The 24,211-nt window shown below is 34.4% G+C and overlaps 1 protein-coding gene across 8 annotated transcripts in view; it reads left to right on the top strand.

Annotated features, from left to right (window-relative positions):
• The window catches only part of TDRD3 (tudor domain containing 3), a 162,108-nt gene that overhangs the window by 66,860 nt on the left and 71,037 nt on the right, over nucleotides 1-24,211 (top strand). For all 8 annotated transcript variants that reach the window (XM_041730866.1, XM_041730862.1, XM_041730860.1 and 5 more), the window contains 4 exons: nucleotides 8,317-8,477; nucleotides 13,572-13,713; nucleotides 21,314-21,385; nucleotides 23,556-23,705. In XM_041730866.1, coding sequence (XP_041586800.1) covers nucleotides 8,404-8,477; nucleotides 13,572-13,713; nucleotides 21,314-21,385; nucleotides 23,556-23,705 — 438 coding nt within the window. In that variant the 5' untranslated portion in view covers nucleotides 8,317-8,403. The remainder of the gene's footprint in view (nucleotides 1-8,316; nucleotides 8,478-13,571; nucleotides 13,714-21,313; nucleotides 21,386-23,555; nucleotides 23,706-24,211) is intronic.

Genomic DNA, 24,211 nt, shown 5'->3' with positions numbered 1-24,211 from the left:
AGTGAAACAAATATTATGTCAGAAGTACTTGTGATGAAGGGACAGCCATCTCAGCTTGGTAAGGTGGGGAGGTTGCTTTTCCTGCTAGACTATTAGTTTTTAGAGATGTGCTTCTCAATGAGGTAATAGTGGGTAGATCCCACTTGGGGACATATTTAAAATCTTAGGAGAGTGTATGTGTGTGTAGGTATATATATACACATACCCACACACACATATTCAGCATTATTATGTCTATTTGGAAAATTACAAGAAATTTTAAAAACCTACTTTATTGTACAAACTATAAGAAATAGAGCTTGACAAAATCTTGACTGATAATAATACATGGAAGATAAGTACAGTGGACATTTGTGATTCCTAGAACCAGAGTTCTCTTCCTGTGTGTATGGGAATGTAGTGGAGAAGTCATGTGGTGGAGAAGAAAATGCTGGATGCATTTTTCCCAGCCTCCTTTGCAACAATGCCATGCATATGTACCGCAGCTCTGCTAGTCAGCTGTAGCTGCTATTGACTTGGGCTAGTCACTTAAATAAGCAGGAACTGTGGTGAATGCTCTCTGCTAGTAGTAGAAGCTACAGCAAGATTGAGTTTATAGGGTATTAGTAGTCAAGGGCCTGTGAGACTGATGGTACAAGATGTACAGCTAGACACTTGCAGTGTGCTGGATCCAGCTTGTTACAGCTCCTGAATGCTAATTGTCAGCATCTCTTCCTAGTTTAGAGTTAGTAACTTATTGGTAATTGAAATCAGCCATGGAAGTTGACATGCTACAAATATTAAGGCTTCTTCTCTCCTCTCCCCATCTAAGAACTGTTTTACCAACACACCACGGCCATCAAACCAGTTCCATGGTTTGATTATGAGTGTTTTTTCCTCACTGTGTAGGTGGCAGTTCTAGTTCTAATTCTCCTAACACCTCTGTGAACTACCTAATGTCTTTAATTTCAAAATATGTAAACGATTTTAATGTAATATTTGAGACATACAAATTTATATGTTTTAAAGCTTAATAATGAAGTGAGTACCTGTGAAGCCTAGGCTTGATATAAGAACTAGAACATTACAATACTACTCTGCCTATCTCCATGTCTGGCTCTTCCCTCCTCCCACACCAAAACATGATTGCTGTGAATTTAGAGTTTAACTTTACTTTTAAAACTATTTTACATACATAGTTATTTCTAAACAATACGTAGTTTTGTTTTGAAGTTTTAAAAATGTTCACACATTGCCTGCTGTAATTTGCTTTTTCATTTAGGGTTCTATATCTAATAGGTGTGCATGTGGCATATACCTATTATTAATTTGTTTTCTCTTTCATATAATATTAAACTGTTTAAATATACCTCAGTTTACTTACTCATTCTCCTACTAATGGATATTTTGAGTGCTTTTCTTTTTCTTTTGTTTTTATAATAGATGCACTATTTCTAGGAATAAATTTGTATATGTTTCCTGATGCATTTTGTAAGAGTTTCTCTGGGGAAATAGCCAGGGATTGAATTGTTACATGCTAGAGCTAAGCCAGTGTTCAACTTTATAAGATTATGCCAAATTATTTTTCAAAGTAGTTGTACCGAATTTATATCACCTTCAGTAGTACATGCGAGGTACCATTGATCTATATCATTTGTGGCACTTGAAATGGTCATGTTTTTCTAATCTTGTGGTTGTAAGATATGTTATTCTTCTTTAGGCTATTCTGTCCCTGCCCATCCCACACACATATAAATTTTAGAATCAAATGATCAAGTTTCTAAAAATTTGTTGGAGTTTTGATTGAAATTGCAATGAATTTACAGGACAGCTTAAAGACCGTTGATATGCTTATGATATCATATTTACCAGTGAAATGCTTATAAGCTGCCTCTATGAAGAGAAGAAAAAAGCTCTGATATGTAGCATTTCCTACCTTTTGTAGCAAAAATATTACTACATGGCTGACTATAAGCTACACCATGAAATCATTGATGCTGGAATTGGAAAGAAATGTGTACAGTAGGTTCTTGTGAACTGGTATGAGCTGCCTCTAGCACATTTCTAGATATATCTCTTCATTTATTTGGTTTTCCCATAGTTTTATAATTTATTAAAGGCATATAGGTCTTGTATCTTTTGTAAGCTTTATTCCTGGAGTATTTTATTTTTATTGCTATAAATGGTGTTTTAAAAAAATTACTAGTTTTTCTCTCTGGTAACTGTATATTGATCTTAAATTCTTCTACCTTTTACTTATTATTCTTAATGTTATATCTATAGTCTTTTATGTTTTCTTTATTAATTTGCTTTTTGTTGACATTTCGCATGAGTGGAATCATACCATATGTACTGTCTTGTATCTGGCTTCTTTAACTTAGTGTAATGTTTTTGAGGTTAATGTGTCAGTAGTTTGTTTCTGTTTATTGCTGAAGTAGTATTCCATTGTATGGATATACCACTTTTTCTTTTCATTCACTAATTGGTAGGCATTTAGGCTGCTCTGCATAGTTCTCTTTTACTTTTCCACTGCTGATGAAAGTATGTTGATATTTTTATTAATATTCTCTCTTAAATCACTGATTGGCATCTTTACTCTCTCCTCCTTGATTGGTTCTACTCAGTATCAGTTTCATTAGTTTTTGCAAAGAACCAGCACAAGTCTTTGCTTATTATTTTGTAGTCTACTTTTGATAATTCTAAACTCTCTAGACCTTAGAGACTTACATTAAATTTTTTTTAATTTATGATTCTCATGCTTTGTGGCTTCTTTGTGAGTCTCTTGATGTTTTCTTGTGCTTTGATCTTTCTTGATCATTCTATATGGGAATCATGGGCACCTGAATCAGCAGTGCTTTGTTCAAAAAGGATACGTGGAGCTAGTGGGGGTGCTACTAACTTACACTGAGTTGAGGGTTTGGCTAAGATCATTTTTGTTACTTTTACACTAGCCCAAAGTCAAGGCTCTCTCAATTGTAGTGTTGTTACTGCCAGAAGCACACATAGATCTTCTCTGGAGGAAATGTCGACCAAATTGAGATTTAGCATAGATGCTTGAATGGATGATGTGAGGAATGCTCTGAAATTTCTAACATTGTATAGATAGTTGTCTTTCATTCTAGTTTTTTTGAGTCTGATATTATCCTTATAATGGTACAGGGTGTGACAAATGATACTTTTTTTTCCTGTGATCTTTTCCTGCCCTATCCTCATGTTTGTTAAAATTTTCTTAAAATGATATTGAGTTGTTTTGACAGACAAAGAAGTAGGAAAAGAAAGAGAGCATCATAAATGCTGTCCTTCAGGCTTTTAAAGTAGCTAAAGCAGGACCACTGTTTCTTCTTCCAAGATAGCTTTCTGGAATCATTTGTCCTGTTGGCTTGGATCCTAAGATAGAGATGTGAATAGTCTAATCAAAAACTTCTCTAGATATAAGTGAATGAAGAAATGAACCCCGGGAAATCTTAATGAAGCCACTGGAAATGCTTTGAAAATAGTGATAAAGAATGAAATGAATTATGATTTTAAGTAAGAAGACTGGAGGATGAAACTTTTTATTCTGTTAATTTTAACCCACTTTGCAATAATCTTGTAAAATTGATCAGAATTTAATCAGACTCATAGATTCTTTCATAATTAATATATTTGTAGGTCCTGTGTCTAAGTTTGATGGAGAATCTGTGCTTATGATGTTAGGTATCAATGGTGGAAATTTATTTCTCAAGGAAATTGATAAGATTATTTAAAAATGGCTACCAGATATTTCACAGTAAGAATCATAGACTGTCTAAATTTAGATGATTTCTAGAGTCCTAAAGAAAAAAATCTCAGTTTTCCAGGTGTGATCATACTATAGACAACTAGTTCCATGTCATTCAGCCATCTCCATGTCATTGGAGAGTCTGATTAATAAACAGGAGTGTTACTTAATATCAATAAAGTAATAAACTAATAGAGCCATTTAAATCTGGTATTCCAAATCAGTTTATATGACTGCTTAGGAGTTCACACGAGAGAGGTGTCCATCGTCCTAAGCAGAAGAAGGAATGAAGCCTGCATGAATTGTTTTGGCCTCAGATAATATTTCTGGCAGATATTTGGTATCATTTATTATGATGAGGAATCTTTACCTGGAGAGACAATAATGAATTTTTTTTACCTATTTAAACTTTTTACAGTAATTTCTTTTACTTGTCCCCTATTACTCATGCAAAAAAGAAAATCAGACATTAAAGAAATGTTAGGAAGAGTGCCTAGGTGGCTCATTCGGTTAAGTCTAACTTGATATTGGTTCAAGTCATAATTTCACGGTCATGAGATAGACCCCTAAATCAAGATCCACACTGGGCGTGGAGCCTGCTTAAGATTCTCTCTTTCCCTTTGGCTCCCTCCCCAAAGAAGGAGAAATTTTGAGTAAAGATTAATCTTTGTTTTTCATTATTTAAAATTTATATTTTTTTTAGTTTGGGGTTGCTGTTGACACTAGTTGGACACAGATTTTGAGGTTAATTCACATTCAGTATTGTGAATGCCTTTAGATTATTTTATTTATTATTTTTTAATGATTTATTTATTTTAGAGAGAGAGAGAAAGGGAATGCATGAGTAGGGGCACAGACAGAGGGAGAGGGAGAGGGGAAATCAGATTCCCTGCTGAGCGTGGAGCTCAAACCCTGGCTCCATCTCATGACCCTGAGATCATGACCTGAGCCAAAATTGAGTCTCGGATGCTCAATCAATTGAACTACCTAAGTGCCCCATCTTTAGATGATTTTAGATTTAGAGTGTAAAGTTAGGATTTATAATCTTAGAACTGTAGCATTTTATTCTACAAATTGTGTTTTACTTAGATCCCATACCTCTGTATTTCTTTTCTACAGAGTATAATAAACTGAATTTTGTGAACATAATAATAGAAATATCATTATATATGTGGGCTTACAGAACATTTCTGAATTGTGGGATCACTAATATTAAGGCCTGATGATTCACACTGAGAAGTGACTATGACAAGATTGTATAATTTAGGAGTTTCTAAGAAGAACCTAATAAACAGTACCTCCTTTTCCACTTTGCTTTTGAATCAATTGAGAAGTAAAGTGTGGGAGATGTGGGCCAAAATATCAACTTTATCATGAATGAAAATTTCTTTGAAGGATGTGGTTTAGTGGGAGAGCCAAATGGACCCACTGAACCACAGGCCAGGTAGACACACATACACTCCTTTGTGGTCGTGTCAGTCCCGTGCAGAACCTGAGTAAGTAGTTCATACCTCAGGGATCCTGGCTAGATCTCAGGAAGAAGAAGGGTGATGCTGAGCTCAGTGTATACAATATATTCTTCCCAATCAGATAGGTCATTCCATGAGTGGGTGTATTAGTTTCCCAAGGTTTCTGTAACAAATTACTGCAAACTCAGTGGCAAACTCAGTGGCATGAAACATGGAAATGTATTCTCTCACAGTTCTGTAGGCCAGAAGTCTAAAATCGATGTATCAGCAAGTTTGGTTCCTCTTGGGGGCTCTTAGGGAAAATCTGTTTTATGGCTCTCTCCTAGTTTCTGGTAGCTGTGGGCAGTCTTTGACATTCTTGCCTTGTAGATGTGAAACTCCAATTTTTGCCCCCATCTCCACATGGCCTCTCTAGCCTGCATCTCTCTGTGTTTATTTATACTGTGTGTTTATTTCCCTTTATCTTACAAGTTCACTCATCATTGGATTTCTATCCCATCCTAATTCAGGATGATCTCATCTTTAGATCCTAACCTCAGTTATGTATGCAAAGTCCCTTTTCCCAAATAAGGTTACTTTACAGGTTCCAGATAGATGTATCTTTTTGAGGGGTCACTACACTATTCGATCCACTAAAAGGGCTAGAGAGACCAGGAGTTGGAGTAATTAAGTAAGTGAACTTGTTGCTTATTAGGAAATATTAGGAGCCAGGGGCAGGTGTTATTTCCTAGCATTCTCTAGCTTTTGTTCCTATGGTCAGCTAGGATGTAGGAGATCAACAAAATGGTTGTATTCCTACCCTGTGTTTTTGTCATCGATATTATCTTCAATTTATGTTTCTTTGGTAGAAACTTAAAGCTACTTGTCTATTTTATGAGCATTAATTGTTAAAACTAGGTAATATATTCTATATATCCATTTAACTGCACACAAATAAAAAGCAGTTTATTACAACACATTGGAAGCGGGCAGCCCGGGTGGCTCAGCGGTTTAGTGCCGCCTTCAGCCCAGGGTATGATCCTGGAGACCCGGGATCGAGTCCCAAGTCGGGCTCCCTGCATGAAGCCTGCTTCTCCCTCTGCCTGTGTCTCTCTGCCTCTCCCTCTGTGTCTCTTATGAGTAAATAAATAAAATCTTTAAACACACACACACACACACACACACACACACATTGGAAGCAAATAAAATCACAAAAGTGTCCTGTCAACCCTCATGGATTGTAGAACTCCCCAATTCCATAAAGATACATTGTGATCTGTATGTCAAATGACTGAGTTAGGATGCCCTTCTCATGCTGGATAAGAAATACTAGGAAAGTTTAATTTATTTATCAGGAATTAAAACAGAAGCAAGAGTTTCCCTCTCATAGTTCAATGGATGCACTCTCCTTAGGATGCTTGAGTCTCACTTTGGAACACATGGATTTAGATAATCAATTGTCTAATAGAACTTTTTGTAGTGATATATATAATTTATATCTGTGTTGTCCAGATACAGAACATTTGAAATATGAAATTTGGCTAATGTTACTCAAGAGTTGAATTTTAAATTTAATTTAATTTTAATTAATTTAAATATAAATTTAATAGTTGCATATGGTTGGTGGATCATATTGAACCCTGCAAGCTGAATATTCATCCATGTTGAAAATAAAGAGAATGATAAACATAATAACTATAACCTTCCAGTGGTTTCATTTAAATGTCCTTGGATCACCTGGGTGGCTCCGCGGTTTAAGCGGTTTAAGCAACCGAGTCTGCTTTGCCTCAGGGTGTGATCCTGGAGTTCTGGGATCAAGTCCCCCCAGGCTCCCTGCAGGGAGCTTGCTTCTCTCTCTGTCTATGTCTCTGCCTCTCTCTTTCTGTGTCTCTCATGAATAAATAAATAAAAATCTTAAAAATAATAATAATAATAACTTAAATGTCCTTATTTTAAGGGAATTACAAAGCAAAAGAAATAGTTCATCCTGAATTAGCAGCTTATCTATATTTGTTAAAGGTTCTGACTTGTTTTATCTTGGAATTTTTTTTGTAACTGAATTTTAGGTGGAGATTTTAGTCTCTTTTTTCTAATTATATTCTTTAGGACTAAATTTATAACAAAATTATTCCTTTATAGGCAAAATATTGGTAAATATGCAGTAGCAGATTTGTTAACTTGGGACATGCTCACTCAAGAGATTAAGTGTAAATGTTAATCATTTTACATTTTTCTTTGCTGAAAATATAAATTACATTCATGTGCACAGAAAAATTTTATTTAGGACTGTGTCACAGAAAAATAGCCCTTTTCTACCTTTGTAGGTATGATACTACTTAGAGATAAAATATTTTATAATGTGAAAAATATCACTTTATGTTATTTTTCAGCCATGTAAGCAGATCTTACCAGCATTTCCCAATTATATCATAGATATTTTGTTATATAAAAATTTTAATAGCTGGTTAGTCCATCATTTTAATTTTTGTCTTTGATTGAAATGTGGCTGGAGAGAGTGTTTCTTTTCCTTAGTGCCAGGCATGTAGTACAGCATTAGATTTAAATTTACTTGAAAAGATAATGTGAAAATAAATCAAGTACAGCTCACACTTCTTGAACTTTATATGGTTTAAATTTTGGAGTATTGTATTCTTCATTAATACCAGAAGAGGGTGTACTTTAAACTTGATGTTTTTAAACAGGAAACATTCCTTCCAACTGGTGCTGTAAAGTTGATGTACCTTAAAAAATTACCGAGTTCTTTAATTCCAGATTGCCCCTTAATGTACATGGAGAAGATGGGGAGGGCATGTATGTGAATAATTTAGAGCTTATAGCACTAAAAACATCTATTAATATACCTTTAATCCAGAAATATAACTTTGTTTTCTTCAACTTTTCCCATTACTTTATGAAAATGCATTCAGAATTAATGAATTCAGGACATGCTTTAGAAGTTTTATCTTTAAATCCCCCCAAACTCTGACGTATGTTACATAATTTAATTTTTTACCTTATTTAATTGAAATTATTATAAATCACAAAGTATGACGATTAAGAGAGAAACACAATAAATGAAAAACAAAGCCATGGCTGGAAAGTAATATTTATTCCCTTGTGTTTTGACAGCTTGAAGGTCCATGTGTTTTGCAAATTCAGAAAATTCGCAATGTTGCTGCACCAAAGGACAATGAAGAATCTCAGGCTGCACCGAGAATGCTGCGTTTGCAGATGACTGATGGGCACATAAGTTGCACAGCTGTGGAATTTAGTTATATGTCAAAAATAAGGTGATTGACACTTTATTTTGTATATTTGTTACAGAGTGTGAAGGTGCTATTCAAAATGAATTTTACGAATTTTAGAAAGAACTGTTAAGTGCATGTTACAATTTTTCAGAAGAAATTAAAGAGTTTATATTTCTACTTTATCTGTATAGGAAAATAAGAATGGGATTACTCTTTCCTTAAATGTTAATTATTAAAAAAAAAAATCCAAGATGTTTTTGTATGAAAAGTAATCATTTCTGTTTTTTCAATACATTTTAGGTCACTCAAAAATTTCCCAAACAAACACATTCTCTGAATATGTTACAATTTCTTCTTTGACAGCTATGTCTATCACATAGAAAAGTTTTATAGACAAATGAGTTTTCTTAGGAAATGAAACCAGAGATATCACTCCACTTTCTTAGAGGACAAGGAACTCCCTAACAATTTTCTGAATTCTTCTTTTGACTATTTTTATAAGAAGTTTTTATTTTTATTTGCATAAATTTTATGTGTAACATTGCATAAGTTTAAATTTATAGCATTGTACTTTGATACCCTTATATATTATGATCCCTAATGTAACAGTATTTATCACATTATAAATAGTACAGTACCATCATTGTGTTTATTATACTGTATATTAGATCTCTATGGTTTATATACTGCTCATTATAAAGTTGTGCCCTTAAACACCTTTAATCTCATCCCTCTACACCATTCCATGGTATCCACCGTTTTATTCTCTTCTTACAGGTTTAATTTATTTGGATTCCACATATAAATGATATCATATAGTTTTTATCTAAATTATCTTGCTTAGCATAATGTGTTTAAGGTCCATTCATGTTGTTGCAAATGGCAGGATATTTTCCTTTCTCATGCTGAATAATATTCCATTGTGTATATGTATCATATCTTTTTTTTAAATCTATTCATTCGAGTTGTTTCCATATCTTGGTTACTGTGAATAATGTTGCAGTAAACAGGGAAGTGTGTGTTTCTGGTCAGAATCCTGTTTTCATTTCCTTTGGTATACACTCAGAAGTAGAATTGCTGGATTATATGGTAGGTCTATTTTTAATTTTTTGAGGAATCTTCATATTGTTTTCCATAGTGGTTGGGCCAGTTTACATTTCCACCAAGAACGTATTAATTCCCTTTTCACTACATCCTCACCAACATGTTATCTTTTGTGTTCTTAATGATAACCATTCTTAGAGGTGTGAGGTGATAGCTCATGTGCTTTTAATTTGCATTTCCCTGATGAGTAGTAATGTTAGACAGCTTTCACCTTCCTTTTGATCATTTTGCAGTTCTCTTTGGAAAAATGTCTGTTTAGTTCTTCTCATTTTTAAATCGGACTGTTTTTTGTTAGGTTCACCGAGTTCTTTATTTCTTTTGGATATTAAATAACCCCTTATCCAAAATATGATTTGCAAAAACTATTTTCCATTCTGTGCATTGTCTCTTTATTTTTTGTGTGGTACAGAAGCTTTTGAGTTTGATGTAGTCCCATTTGTTGATTTTTGTTTTGTTATATTCTTGGTGTCATGTCCAAAAAACCATTGCCAAGACCAATACTGATAAGCTTCTTCCCTATGTCTTATTCTAGGAGCTTTAGGGTAGCAGGTTTTATACGTAAGTCCTTGATCCATTTCAAGTTAATTTTTGTGAGTATTGGGAGACAGGTCCAACTTCACTCTTCTGTATGTGTTTTTATGAGAGGCTTTTAGAGTCATTCCTGTTGGAATGGAAAAAAGCAATGAGAAGGAAAGAGAAATGTTCCCTTTTTCCTCAGTGCCCCCATTGTTCAGTTTGAGCAATTTTCCAAGGTGGGAATTTTCACTGGACATTTGTAATGTCGTTTTATATTTCTTACATGTGCTGCTCTGGGTCCTTTGAGCTTTTTCACTTAATGTAAACTCCTAGACTGTATTTCTCTCCTAAGTGAGCATTTAACAAGTGTTTAGCATCCACTGTGTTCCAGCCCTTTTATCCAGTGCTGGAGGTACAAAGGTAAAAAACAAACAAACAAACAAAAAAAAAACAGTGTAGATTTTGCCCCCAAGTAACTCTCTGCTAATGAGGGAGGCAGATAGGTATACAAATTATGATGAATGTATCAACTAAAAGAATTAGGAGTCTAGAAAATTAACTACTAGGAGGAGGCTAGAATGAGACCTAAAATATGAATAGGTGTTTTGAGAAAGGTGAGAGGTGGAATAGCACATGCAGAGACAGAGTCCTGAAAACATCTGATTGAAAAGTTCCATTTGGAAGAGCTTAGGTGATTTGAGATGGTGGTATATAGGAAGAAATGTGGTAGGTTGAGGCGTTCTATGACATGCTCAATAGTTTTCCTTTTTTTTTTTTTTTCTTCCTTCAACCTGTTATGTGCCTCTGGTAAAGGAATTTCCTTCCGTAGAAGATAGGTTTGTCTAAAATACTGACTTTCATATACAAAGCAGGTTTTGTTGATTTTGTGATTATGTTGTCTTTTTTTTTTTTTTAAATAGGCTGCATGCCCACCATGGAGCAGAGTGTGAGGCTTGAACTCAAAATCCTGAGATCAAGACCTGAGCTGAGATCAGGGTCAGATGCTTACCCAACTAAGCCACCCAGGTGTCCCTGTTGCCTTTTAGAAGAATAGAAAGGTTTCTACTTTTGTGGAGAAAGACTCCCTCTCCTCCTTTGGCAAATTCAGTCAGACTCCCTACAAAGGAGTTCACAAATGACTCAAAGACTTGGCATGTAATAGCCCTTTCTCTGATTTTACTGCTGTGTATTTCTCTGAGCTAAATGAAAACACAAGATCGTCTACAAAGGAGGATCCCTTGTGTTGTTCACTGGCTTCTTTTGTTGAGTTTATTGCAGTTTGACAATTGAAAAAAAAAAAAACACTGCTTGCTCATTGACTTATCATTGAAGTAGCATGTCTGCTTTTGTTGCTGTAAGAGCAACAGCCTGCAGAACTGTTCTTACTTGTGAACATTTGGGAGACTTTTATCTTAGTTGGTGTTTGTCTTAGAAGGAAAGTAAGATTGGTTAGTGGTTATTTTAGAAGCAAAGTAGAATAACTCACTGGAGAGGATACGGCAGGCCCTGGTACGAACTGTGTTGCCTTCAGTGGACACTGCATTTCTCTGTGGTGCTTTTTTCAACTCTTCTGTCCTACTTCTCAAGTGGCTTCAACTTTTAACACCTTCTTCTCATTGTTTTTGTGTTTGTCTGGTTATAGCTTTTTAAAAATTGCATTGAATAGAAAGTAGAGGCACTTTGGGGTGCCAATAAAAGTAGTAATTATATCAAAATATGCTCTCTGAATAAAAGTTAGCTAGGGCCCTGAAGGTGATGTATTAAAAATTATATTAAAATTTTAGTACCTATTTATCCTTTTGTGGGAATAGAACTATCATTTAATTTGGTGAGTAGGACTTTTTATCAATTATCCTAATGAAGTTGTAAGCACATCTTCAAATAACTTGGCAACTTTTTCCTCTTAACCTATTAGGGAGAGGTTTGAGAAAGGTACAGTCATTTTATACAAAATTAGTTTATCATTTGTTTTCAGATTAGCTTTTAGTTTTAAAGTTATATTATCACAACTTAAATGTCCCTGTAATTTGCATGTTTTTAAAGTTCTTATGTAGTTTCTTTTATTGCTAATTTATGTTTCTACATTTTCATTGTTTTTTCTAATTTTACCAATTTGTAAGAAATTGTTGGCTAAAAATGATTTTGAAGAATAAGTTTTATGTAAATGATACAATTCAGTTATGATAGTACTTTCTTTAAAGAGTATAGTATCCTATACTTTATTTTAATCCCTAAATGTTGATATAAAAATCTGGATCTGCTAATTGCCTGAAATTGGGAAAAAACTTCACTTAGTGTAACCATATTCAAGTATTGCTGATACTGAAGTCTGATAAATCTTGTCTTAGTTATTTACTACCACAGAGCTTTCTCCTTAAGGGTTAGGTTAGACAAGGCTATTCATAACCATTTGTTCTGTAAGTTACATGGGATGGCAAAGCTTGGGATCCTCAGAATAGTTTTCACCAGATAATGTCTTACTCTCTATGAGATCTTTGAGACTTTAAAAACAAGTGTATTCTATTTCTTCTTGTTAATAACTGCTTTACAACCATCTTTCTTCAAAATAGACCAATGATATCACCACTTGCACTGATTTTGCTGTTGCATATATCAGCACATGGTGAATATCCTGAGGTTTAAAAATGTGAACAACGTGAAGCCATTTCAGCCTGATTTCCTAATTTGTCCTAAGTGTTTGAGAATATCTTTTCTCCTATTTAGAGTACTTTATCCCTTGCTGCGTGTGCAGAGATGGGGCAGGACTCTGTGCTTTTACTTTAGGATAAATCTCAGTAATGAAATGGATTCCTTCCCATGTTTATTTTACCAAACAGTGAGTAGAAGGATAAATATTTTGTCTCTGGTTTTTGTAAAAGGGGTCATGGGTTAACATTTGCCCTAAATCTGATAATATTTAGTTGCTTATAACAGACAGGTTCTTTTAAAATTAATAAACTTTAAAGTAAATAATTCTCTTTTGATCTTTAACCAGATAATTAACAAAAAAGAGCATGGTTCTGTATGGATTATGGTAGCTCAAATAGATATAAAATTTCTAGGATTATTACTGGTCAGATATCTTTTTTCTGTACTGAAATTTAATTTTGCACATAGAGTATCTTTGCCATGCATAGTCAAAGCTCAGAGGAAAACATGACAGATATTCCATTTGCACAGCATGGCATAGTTGAGAAGGTACTTTTCTATCTCTTATTCTACTTAGTACAAATTTGTGAGATATGATTTTTATTGTCCACATTTTTTTTTTAATGGAGAAACTGAAACTCATTTGTCAGTAAGATAAAATGTGATAGCCTTGTACCTGGTCTTCTGACCTCTTCCGTGGTGATTTATTCACAATATATAGCCAATCTCCTCTGAAAAAAAAAATTTTTTTGTAGGAGTGTGTTTTGAAAAACTTGACTAGGTTGAGGACTGAATTCCAGTTGGGGGAGGGAGCTTCAGTGTGTTTTAACTTTTTTTTTTTTTTTTTTTCCTTTTTCTTTGCTTTAGCCTGAACACACCACCTGGAACTAAAGTGAAGCTCTCAGGCATTGTGGATATAAAAAATGGATTCCTGCTCTTGAATGACTCTAACACCACAGTTCTTGGCGGTGAAGTAGAACATCTTATTGAGAAATGGGAGTTACAGAGAGTAAGTGTAAACTAAGAAAAATGGCTTGAACTTTTAAAAAAACTATATTCCTTTTATTGCATTCTATGTTTTAAGGAAATATTCCCATAATGAACAGTAAAACCAGTCTTTTGTGTCAGAGTTGAATCAAATGGAACACAGTGATCTTTACAGAAAACTACCTACCTTTGTTTAAGTATATTGTTTTGAGCAGATGTTATTTTTCAGTATTTGCTATATTTTATTACATATTTTAAAAAGTAATTCTTTACTGACAAGTTTTCAAAACTCCCAAGACACCAGTTATAAACTGTGTATAATGTATCTGTGTATAATTCTGCAAAAAAATAGTGCTTGTGAACATATATGAATATATGTCTATTTGTCCTATGTACAACCACACATACATACAACTGAAAGCAATTAGTATGTATAGATTTTCACAATAGCAAAGAGGTTTTTTTTTTTTTAAGATTTTATTTATTTATTCATTGGGGAGAGAGAGAGAGAGAGAGAGGCAGAGACACAGAAGGAGAAGTAGGCTCCATGCAGGGAGCCCGATGTGGGACTTGATCCCAGGACTCCAGGATCAGGCCCTGGGCTGCAGGCAGCACTAAACCACTAAGCCACCCGGGCTGCCCCTAGCAGAGAGATTCTTAACTGCATTTGTCTTCCTAGGCACTTTAGTTTATGCTTTCCCTATTTATGTTGATGATATCTTCATCCTCCTGGTCTATCCAGGTTATCTAGTGATTATGTCTCTAGTTTGTTTCCAACAAGAATTCTGTTCATCCACTGGAGTCAGATCTTATATCAGTTCCTTGCTCTCCAGTTCCATTGCTATTGCTATAGTTTGTCTTTTCTTCTTTTTTAGCTTATTTTTTTATTTTTTATTTTTTGAAGATTTTATTTATTCATGAGAGACACAGAGAGAGAGAGGGGCAGAGACACAGGCAGAGGGAGAAGCAGGTTCCATCCAGGGAGCCTGATGTGGGACTCGATCCCGGGTCTCCAGGATCGTGTCCTGGACCGAAGGCAGCGCTAAACCGCTGAGCTGCCCTTATTTTTTAATTTTTAAAAATATTCACAACTTGATTATTTTAGTTTAAGTTTTTTACATCTCTTATTTGGATTATTGCAGTGACTTTTTCACTGGTTTCTCCAAATTTCCTTTCTTCATCTTCTGATTTATTTTATTTATTTCTTCAAGATTACCTTCCTTCAGCATCACGCAGAACACATCACTGCCTGCTTTTATTTCAAATGCCTTAGTTTGGATTCAAGGCTGTTTACAGTCTAGCCCTAGTTCCAATTTTCCTTTTTAACTTTCTAAATTATTTTGCATGGATTTTGCTCTAGCCAAATCTTTCTTTGATTCTCTGTGCTTTCCTCGGTTATACTTTTTTGGGAAAAAAAAAACTTTTCCCAATTTATATCATTCATCTTATTCTCTTTCTCCTGACACCTGCCAAATTGCCCCCATGCTTTTTGACCCTGGTCAAATGCTTACTTCTTCACCAAGTGAAGTAGTTGCACCTTATGGAATTCTTAGAACATTTTATTTGTATCAAAAAACACATTTCTTTTTACCTAGAATTAAAATTATGTTTACTTACCTCCTTTAATAGATTATAAGCTTCTTGAGGTTAGAATTGTTTGTGGCTTTGTTTAATTGCATGAATATTTGTTGAACAATCTGTAGGTATTATGCTGGACTCTTCTCATCAGTATACCATGTAATCTTCCTAACAGTATTATGAAAGAGTATTATGTCCATATAGATCAGAAAATGGACTTAAAGAACTGTTAAATAACTTATTTTATGATTAGAGAGCTCTTAGACTTTCCATACCTCTAAAGGAAAGCCTTGATTCTTACATCCAAAAAACTTTATAATAATTGATGGTGGAATGAGTGAATTACAAAGCAGATAAAACTAATTACTCTTTGCTAAAATTGATGTTCTTGTGCTACTCTCAAATCTTTCCTGTTATCTACAGTGAGCCAAGGGAGCCTAGCAATAGAAGCTTTTGCTATTTTATGATACCTTATTCTTTTCTATTGTCCTAGTTTGAAAGTGCCTCTGTTTGGGAGGTAAATAGATAAAGACATTTAGGCACATTTTTATTCCTTAGTACTCATTACTTATGATACTAATGAGCTACATTTAGGTCTGCAGTACTATGCAGTATAAGATAATGTTCCATAATGGCATTGTTTAGTTAAAATGTCATAAAAGCAAGTAATTCAGAAGTGGCTTGATAGTTTCACATAAATAGCCAAGTTTATGAACTTTGAATTTCCCAGAGAAATCTCACCCATTTCATGTAGCTCTTTCTTTTCACAAGTTAATAAATTGTATTTTTATTATTAGAGATTTTTAAAAATATGTTAAGATGCAAGTCAGATCTGATCTCAAGTCAGATCAGTACCTTATATTATTTTCCTAACCCCAGCCAAAATTACCTCATTAACTGTAAAGTCAGTTAAACATTCCTAGAAACTTCCTCACCCCTAAAACACACACATACATATTGATTATTAGTAGTTTGATAGTTGTCCTTGTAATGTTTTATTATATCGTTTGCATTTTGTTTCCTGAAAGCTGTGTTAATATTTCTTGTTAGGAGGCAATAAAAGTATACATTAAAAAGCATTTAAAAACATCTTAATATGATTATAGTTCTCCTTGGTTTCATGGTTGTTGTTGCTGTTTTGATTTGGTAACCATAGTGATATAGAAACCATGGAGAGTTTAATTACTTAATAAGCCTCTGGCAGGTAGTACACATAGAAGTCAGATGTACACACAGAAACCATAAACCACAGAGTTAATTTTGGAAGAGGGCCCTAACTGTTTTGTAAAATAAATAGGGCAAGGGGACATTGGGCAGTATTTAAACTGTGAGCACTTGAGCACACAGTTTAAATGAATTGGTAATAGGGGATGAAAAGAAGAAAAACTCAAACCTCAGAATGTTTTGTATGTTGGAGAAAGACAAGTTCTAGAGAGTTCTGAACCAGATGTAATTTGAGAAGTAATGTAGTTTCTGTAACATTTTAGTGCCCCCTCACCCTCTTCCCATGACAGATTTGTATTTGTATTTTTTTCTTTGTGTGTGTATGTATGGTAATATATACGTAACATTAAATTTAACATTGTAACCATTTTAAGTGAAAATTTAGTAGCATTAAGTACACTTATATTGTTAACACAATCATCACAACCATCCATCTCTGGAATTTTTGTGTACCAAAACTTAAATTCTGTACTCATGAGATAACTTTGCATCTCCCTATAGCCACCCTTAGTCTCTGGCAGTCACCATTCTACTTTCTGTCTCTATGAATTCAGCCACTCTAGGTACTTCATATAAGTCTGCCTTATTTCATGCAGCGTAATGTTTTCAGCGTTCATCCATATTGTAGCATGTGTCAGAACTGCCTGACTTTTAAGACTGAATACTATTCCATTGTGTGTATGTGTGTGTGTGTGTGTGTGTGTGTGTGTGTGTGTGTATAGACAGACAGACAGTGTTTTTGTCATTCATCCATTGATGGACGGGCATTAGGGTTGTTTCTACGTTTTGGCTAATTGTGAACAATGCTGTTATGAACATGGTTGTGCAAATACCTGTTCAGTTTTCTGCTTTCAGGTTTTTTGGGGCATATAACCAGAAGTAGAATTGCTAGATCACATGGTTAATTCTATGTTTAATTTTTTGAATAACTGCCATATTGTTTTCAACAGTGATTGCACCATTTTATTTCCCACCAGCAATGCACAGGAGATCTAATTTCTCCACATCCTTGCCAATCCTTGTTATTTAATTTAATTTTTTATAATAACCGTCTTAACACATGTGAAGTGGAATCTCGTTGTGGTTTTGATTTGTATTTCCCTAATGATTAGTGATATTTAGTAGCCTTTCATTGGCCATTTGTATATCTTCTTTGGAGAAATGTTTAAGTTCTTTGTCCATTTTTTAACTGGTTTGTTTAGTTTTTTGTCATGAGTTCTTGATATTTTCTGATATCAATTCTTTATCAGATATATGATTTACAAATATTTTTCACATTCTGTGGGCTGCCTTTTCACTCTGTTGATAATGTCCTTTGATGCATAAGTTTTTAATTTTGATGAAGTTTAATTTCGTTTTGTTTGTTTGTTTGTTTTTTGGTTGCCTGTGCTTTTGGGTGTCATATATAAGAATTCATTGCTAAATCTAGTGTCCTGAAACATTGCTTCTGTGTTTTCTTCCAAGAGTTTTATGGGTTTAAATTTAGGTATTTGATCCACTTTAAATTAATGTTTTTTGCATATGATACAATTAAGGGTCCAATTTCATTGTTTTGCATGTGGATATCCATTAACCTAGTACCATTTCTCTCCTTTCTCCAGTGGTCTTGTCCACTCTCATCAAAAATCATTTGACCATATATATGCAAGCAAGGGTTTATTTCTGGGTTCTTTATTTTCTTGTTTCATATGTCTGTCTTTATGCTGGTGCCATACTGTTTTGATTAAAGAAATTTGTAGTAAGTTGTATAATTGAGAAGTGTGAGGCTTTTTCAGGATAGTTACGGCTATTCAGGGTCCCTTAAGATTCCATATGTATTTTAGGATAAATTTTTCTATCTCTGCAAAAAAAATTCTTGGGATTTTGATAGGAATTGCGTTGAATCTCTAGACCACATTGAATGGTATTGACATCTTTTTAAAAAATTTTATTTAAATTCAATTAATTAACATATGATATATTATTGATTTCAGAGGTAGAGGTCAGTGATTCACCAGTCTTCTATAACACCCAGTGCTCATTACATCATGTGCCCTCCTTAATGCTCAGCACCCAGTTACCCCATCCCCCCACTGCCCTCCCCTCCAGCAACCCTCAGTTTGTTTCCTGTGATTGAGTCTCTTATGTTTAAAATGAGTATTAACATCTTAACAGTATTAATTCTTTGAATTAATGACCATGAGATATCTTTACATTTATTGGTATCATCTTTAATTTCTTTTAGCAATTTTTTATAACTTTCAGTGTACAGATCTCTTTACTCAAGTATCCCCAAGTATTTTATTCTTTTTGATGCTATTATAAATGGAAGCTTACACCTTGCAGTTGTTTTTTGCTCATTCTGGTTCTCAGCAGTGACATCAGGAATTCATCTATTGGTTTCTGGAGTCTGTCTTCTCTATGGGTCCCTCTTTTACAAAACTCTGCCCTACAACTTTCAGTTGCTTCAGCCTGCCTGAACTATGAAATTGATATTCTCAACTTGGTTCCTTGTGCTCCCTGCCTGCATCGTGCTTCTGAGCAGTAATTCAGAGCTCCATCTGTTTTGTATTCTTTTTCTCTTTGAGGGATTATAGGCCTGCACCACTTACTCTCCTATGTCTTAAAACAGTTGTTTCTTATATGCTGCCCAGATTCTTATTTGTTTATAGAGGTAGATAAAGTCTGACTTTTATATATTCATCAGGATGAGAAGTAGAAACCCTGTGTTTTAAATTATATAATATGTATTGAGAGATGGTATTATTCGTAGCTTATGTGAGCTTTTTAAGGAAGTTAGAGAATAAATTGAAATGATTGATTTTGAATAATCCTTTTCTTATATCTAAACTGAACCTGAGGAAAGGACCCCTAGATAACTCTAGGCATTTGCTGTTTTTTTTTTTTAAATAGGTTAACATCTTAACTGTAGCTTGTATAGAAATCTGACATTCCTATACAGTTTACATAATTCTTTGCTTAATCAACTGAGTAGTATTGCTGCCTTTAGTATTAACATTCTTTTTTTTTTTTTTTTAAGATTTATTTATTTGAGAGAGAGAGAGAGAGCATGAGGGAGTGAGCAGGGGGTGGGGGGGTAGAGAGAGAGGGAGCATGAGAGAGTGAGCATGGGGAGGAGAAGGGAGAGAGAGAGAGAATCTCAAACAGACTCCCTGCTGAGCACAGAGCCTGATGCAGAGCTCAGCCTCATGACCCTGAGATCTTGACCTAATCCAAAATCAAGAGTCAGATGTTAAACCAACTGTACCACTCAGGCACTTGTAGTCTTAGCATTCTTTATATAAGTTATCTAAAATGTGTAGTATTCTTGACATAATCGAGAACTCCAAGAATATGTTTGAAAAGTGCACATGATTTTTTAAAACTTCTTTCCACCCACTATTTAACAGCATATTTTAAGCATAACATTTTCTAATGATAATTATTAGGGATACACAAAAAAATTTTAAGGTAAAAAGATGTATTAAATGACAACTAGTACTTAATAGACATGTTAACATCTCAAAAATGAAACAAATAGGAGGAGTAGATGACTGAAAGAAGTCCTTCAGAAGATTTCTTATTATGTTTTTGAAGGATTTTATGACGTGAGAAATTATTTTGCTGGGAGGAAACTTTTTTCCATTTTTATAATACATTGTTATCTCTCTAGTCTTCAATATAAGAGGAAAAAAGGAAACTAAAATTAGTAGGGTTTGAAAGCTTAACTTTATTAAAGAGCAAGGGGTTGAATAGTTCTTCAAGGTATAAATTGGTTTGAAAAACAAGACTTTATTGAGGAAATTTTACTGTAATTAAAAGTAACCTCCAAATCATGAACTACAATAATATGACCTCTTTAAATAATTAGAAATCACTTTTATCATAAGTATCCCTATGAACTGTTACTAGTCACAACATTTTGACACCAAACATGTGGGATTTACACACCAAGCAATTCTCTCCTTCTCTATAGACACCAAGTGGATGTCTTAAAATTTAATTCACTTCTGACACTACCCAGAGTTAGTACAGACCCGGCAGCTTAAGGACTCAGTCTCACAAGACTGCTCTCCCACTTCAGATGCCAGTGCATATAGTGGGCCTGCCAGGTTACCTATTGTCTCTCCAATGTGGTTACAAATTGGGGATTCCCATGACCCCCTGCTCAAGTTTAATAATTTGCTATCATGGCTCACAGAATTCAGGAAAACACTTTACTTACTATTACAGGTTTATGATAAAGGATGTTCTAAAAGATACAAATGAACAGCCAGATGAAGAAATACAAGATCTAGAAGGTCCCACGCACAGGAGCTTCTGTCCCTGTAGAATTGGGAGTGCTCTGCCCTCGCAGCACATGGATATGTTCACCAACCTGGAAGTTCCCAGAACCTCATTGTTACGTGTTTCATGGAGGCTCATTATATGCATATGATTGACCAAACCATTGGACATTGGTGATTAGTTCAGTCTCCCCCACCTTCTGATCACATTATTGGTGCCTCTGGCAGCTAGCCCCATCCTGGAGCTATCTGGGGGCCCATTATTAGTCACCTCATTAGCATAAACTCAGGTATTATCAAAGAAGCATATTATGAATAACAGAAGATGCTCCTCTTACCCCTATCTCTCAGGATATTCCAAGGTTTTTAGGAGCTCTGTTCCAGGAACTGGGGAAGAACCTTTGCCTAATTACATGAAGTGTATTATGTAGTTTGAAATAATCTATAGAAGGCTTTTTTTTTTTTTTCCTGTTCCATGTAACCTACAAAAGTAAGTGGATTCCTGGTACATTGTAAATTGTATAATTTCTGTTTCATGACTCGCTTTTCTCACAGAGCTTGTCAAAACACAATAGAAGTAATATTGGAACTGAAGGTGGACCACCTCCTTTTGTGCCTTTTGGACAGGTAATGACTTTCATGTTGGCAAATGAATTTTAATCAGCAAAAAATTGTTTTTCATTTGTATTCAAACAGTGTTTAGTTTTGTGCAGAACTATTCATTTAGAGGTCATGGGTGTTATGTGGAAATACATTAAATACAGAAATTTAATAGTTGTGGAGTTTTTTCTTTAATTAAAATATTGGTGTAGATTCTTTTCTCAAGAACTCTTAACACAAAGATTGAAACAATTAAGAGGCACACCTGAAAAGCAACTTAATAATGAATTAAGATAGGATGGGGAGAGGCCTTTTTCTTTTAAGAGAGAGAAAAATTCGAAAGTAAGAAGACAAATTTATGTTCTAATTTCCTACTTTGTCAGTAAAAACAAAAGAGGGAGAGAGAAAATAAAAGTATCAACAGAAGGTTGAGACATAAAGGTGAGAACACAGAGGCAGGGAGGGGCATCACTGCACTCCAGTAGGGCCTGCAGTCCCAGCTGTCCTCTCCTGGATTCTGTTCTTCTCTCTTGATCCAAATACCCATCTCAGTCAAGAACTTAATTTAATTTCTATTTGGTATTTATTTTTTAAACCACAGCAGCTCTGATCCTTCTTTCATAAAAGCTAAAAGTATTCTACTTCCTATTTTTAATCCTCCCTCTGCAAAATGTTACACTGAGGTAATTCCTTGGCTGGTGAGTATCTTGGGTCTTCCTGATTGTACTCAGCATCAAACTGTGTTTACGACAGTCTCCTGCAGCCTTTCCCTACTTTATCCCTGCTGAGTCTGAGAATAATCCCTGTGACAGCTTTCTCTTTGCTTCATGATGGCACCAGCATTTAGCTGTCGGTAATCTTTTTTGTGTTTGCTCTTTATTTTTCTTTGAGAATGCTAGCTCAGAACGAAGATGACTTAGGGATACAAGTGGGAAACAGAAATCTATAGCATAATAGCTTTTTTTAGAAAATTTTGGTGATAAAAAGATATCTAGTTGATCAGCAGATAAATGGGTAGAATCAGTTGACACATGCTTTTCAAAAATATTTTTGTGGGGTTAACTCGAAATTAAAAGTCATTCTTGCATCATGTCTGTTTTGAAAATACTTTAAAATATGTTGATTTTACCATGCTTTGGAGCAAGACACAGTCAAGATGAGAGGAGGCATGATGCCCTAGAGTCTGATCCATGGTGATACTGTCTCTCTTCTATCAAAGTCATAATGAACCTTCAGAATGGAAACAGAGCATAAACAGTCTAATAATTTGCATTTGAATCTAATAAATATATGTTTGCAAGAATTTGCTTTCTTCTTAAACATATTGGTGATAAAATTTCATGAATTGCTCAGACTTATAATCTAATTACTTTCAAGAGTCCATTCCGAAAAATTCTTCCCATGTTTATCGTAGCCTTGTACATGGGTTAAAGATAGATTATGCAGAATGTGTTCTGGTATCGACAGGATATATTTACATTGCCAGAAATCTGTATTTATGTAACATATTTGTTTGAGAGCATGTTTTTCTTTTTTATTAGTAAGTTGAGACAAGGTTCATTTTGTAGGATTTTTACTGCTAGGATTGGGAGGGAGAGCAGAATTCAGGACTTATTTTTCAGCAGTGATAACTTTCTTAATTTGTCTTCTGAAAATAAAAATCAAAAACTTTGTAGCCTGATTGAGAGAGCAGATATGTGTTTAGTTTTTGGTTTATAAATTCAGAGAGAGCTCTTTATATTTAAAATAACCATATTCCTTAACCCTCACAAGCATATTGTGGCATAATATGGAAATCAAACTCTTCATAAGAAACTAAACTTATCCTGCCCCCCCCAAAAGAAACTAAACTTAGATCCTCTTGTACAATAATATAGATTGTTTGAAATTTAAGATTATTTCAAGTCATTATCCTAAAAAAAAGCAACTTAAATCTCTTGGTTTATTGTATGTTTTAAATATGTGTCCTATTAGATGGCCATTTTTATGTAGCTTTACATTTTATTTACAGTTATATTGATTTAAAAGTTACTTTAATTAATTTTCTACTTTATTTTTAAACCTTTCAGAAAAAAAAATATTTTTATGAGTTCTCAGTTGTGACACAAACATTTCTTATGAGGTATTATTTTCTTATGAAAAACTTGAATCTCTTTTGGAAATACTGAAGTGTTTTATTTTTATTTATTATTACCAGAAGTGCATATCCCACGTCCAAGTGGATAGTAGAGAACTTGACCGAAGAAAGACATTGCAAGTTACGATGCCTGCCAAACAAACAAATGATAATGATGAATTTGAAAAGCAAAGGACTGCTGCTATTGCGGAAGTTGCAAAGAGCAAAGAAGTAACAAACTAAATCATTATAAATTTCTCTTATTTCTTATCAGTATGTTCTATTTAGGTTACTCATAATCATTATTGTCTTTTTAGAGAAGGTAACTTTGACATTCTTCTTGCATATTTCATCAGTAGAAATGCCATGGTAACTTATGGAGTCTTAAGCTTACACATTTTGCTCATACATTCTTTTTCTTAATCTCCTTGACAATTCTTTTTTCTTTTTGTAATTTATCTGTGAGAGAGAGAGTGAGCGAAAGAGAGAGCATGAATGGGGGGAGGAGCTAAGGGAGAGGGAGAAGCAGACTTCCTGCTGAGCAGGGAACCCAATCCAAGACTCCATTCTGGGACTCCAGGATCATGACCTGAGTGAGCCAAGGCAGATGCTTAACTGAGCCACCCCGGTGCCCTCTCTTTGACAATTCTTGCTAACAAACTACCCTTTTCTCCTTCTTCCTTTTCTTCTTAATAGAGTGGCAACTGAACATGACACTTTGCATTATGGCAGAATTA

The sequence above is a fragment of the Vulpes lagopus genome, chromosome 16, assembly GCF_018345385.1.
Source record: "Vulpes lagopus strain Blue_001 chromosome 16, ASM1834538v1, whole genome shotgun sequence".
NCBI lineage: Eukaryota > Metazoa > Chordata > Mammalia > Carnivora > Canidae > Vulpes > Vulpes lagopus.
This window is presented reverse-complemented; position numbering and strand designations above follow the sequence as displayed.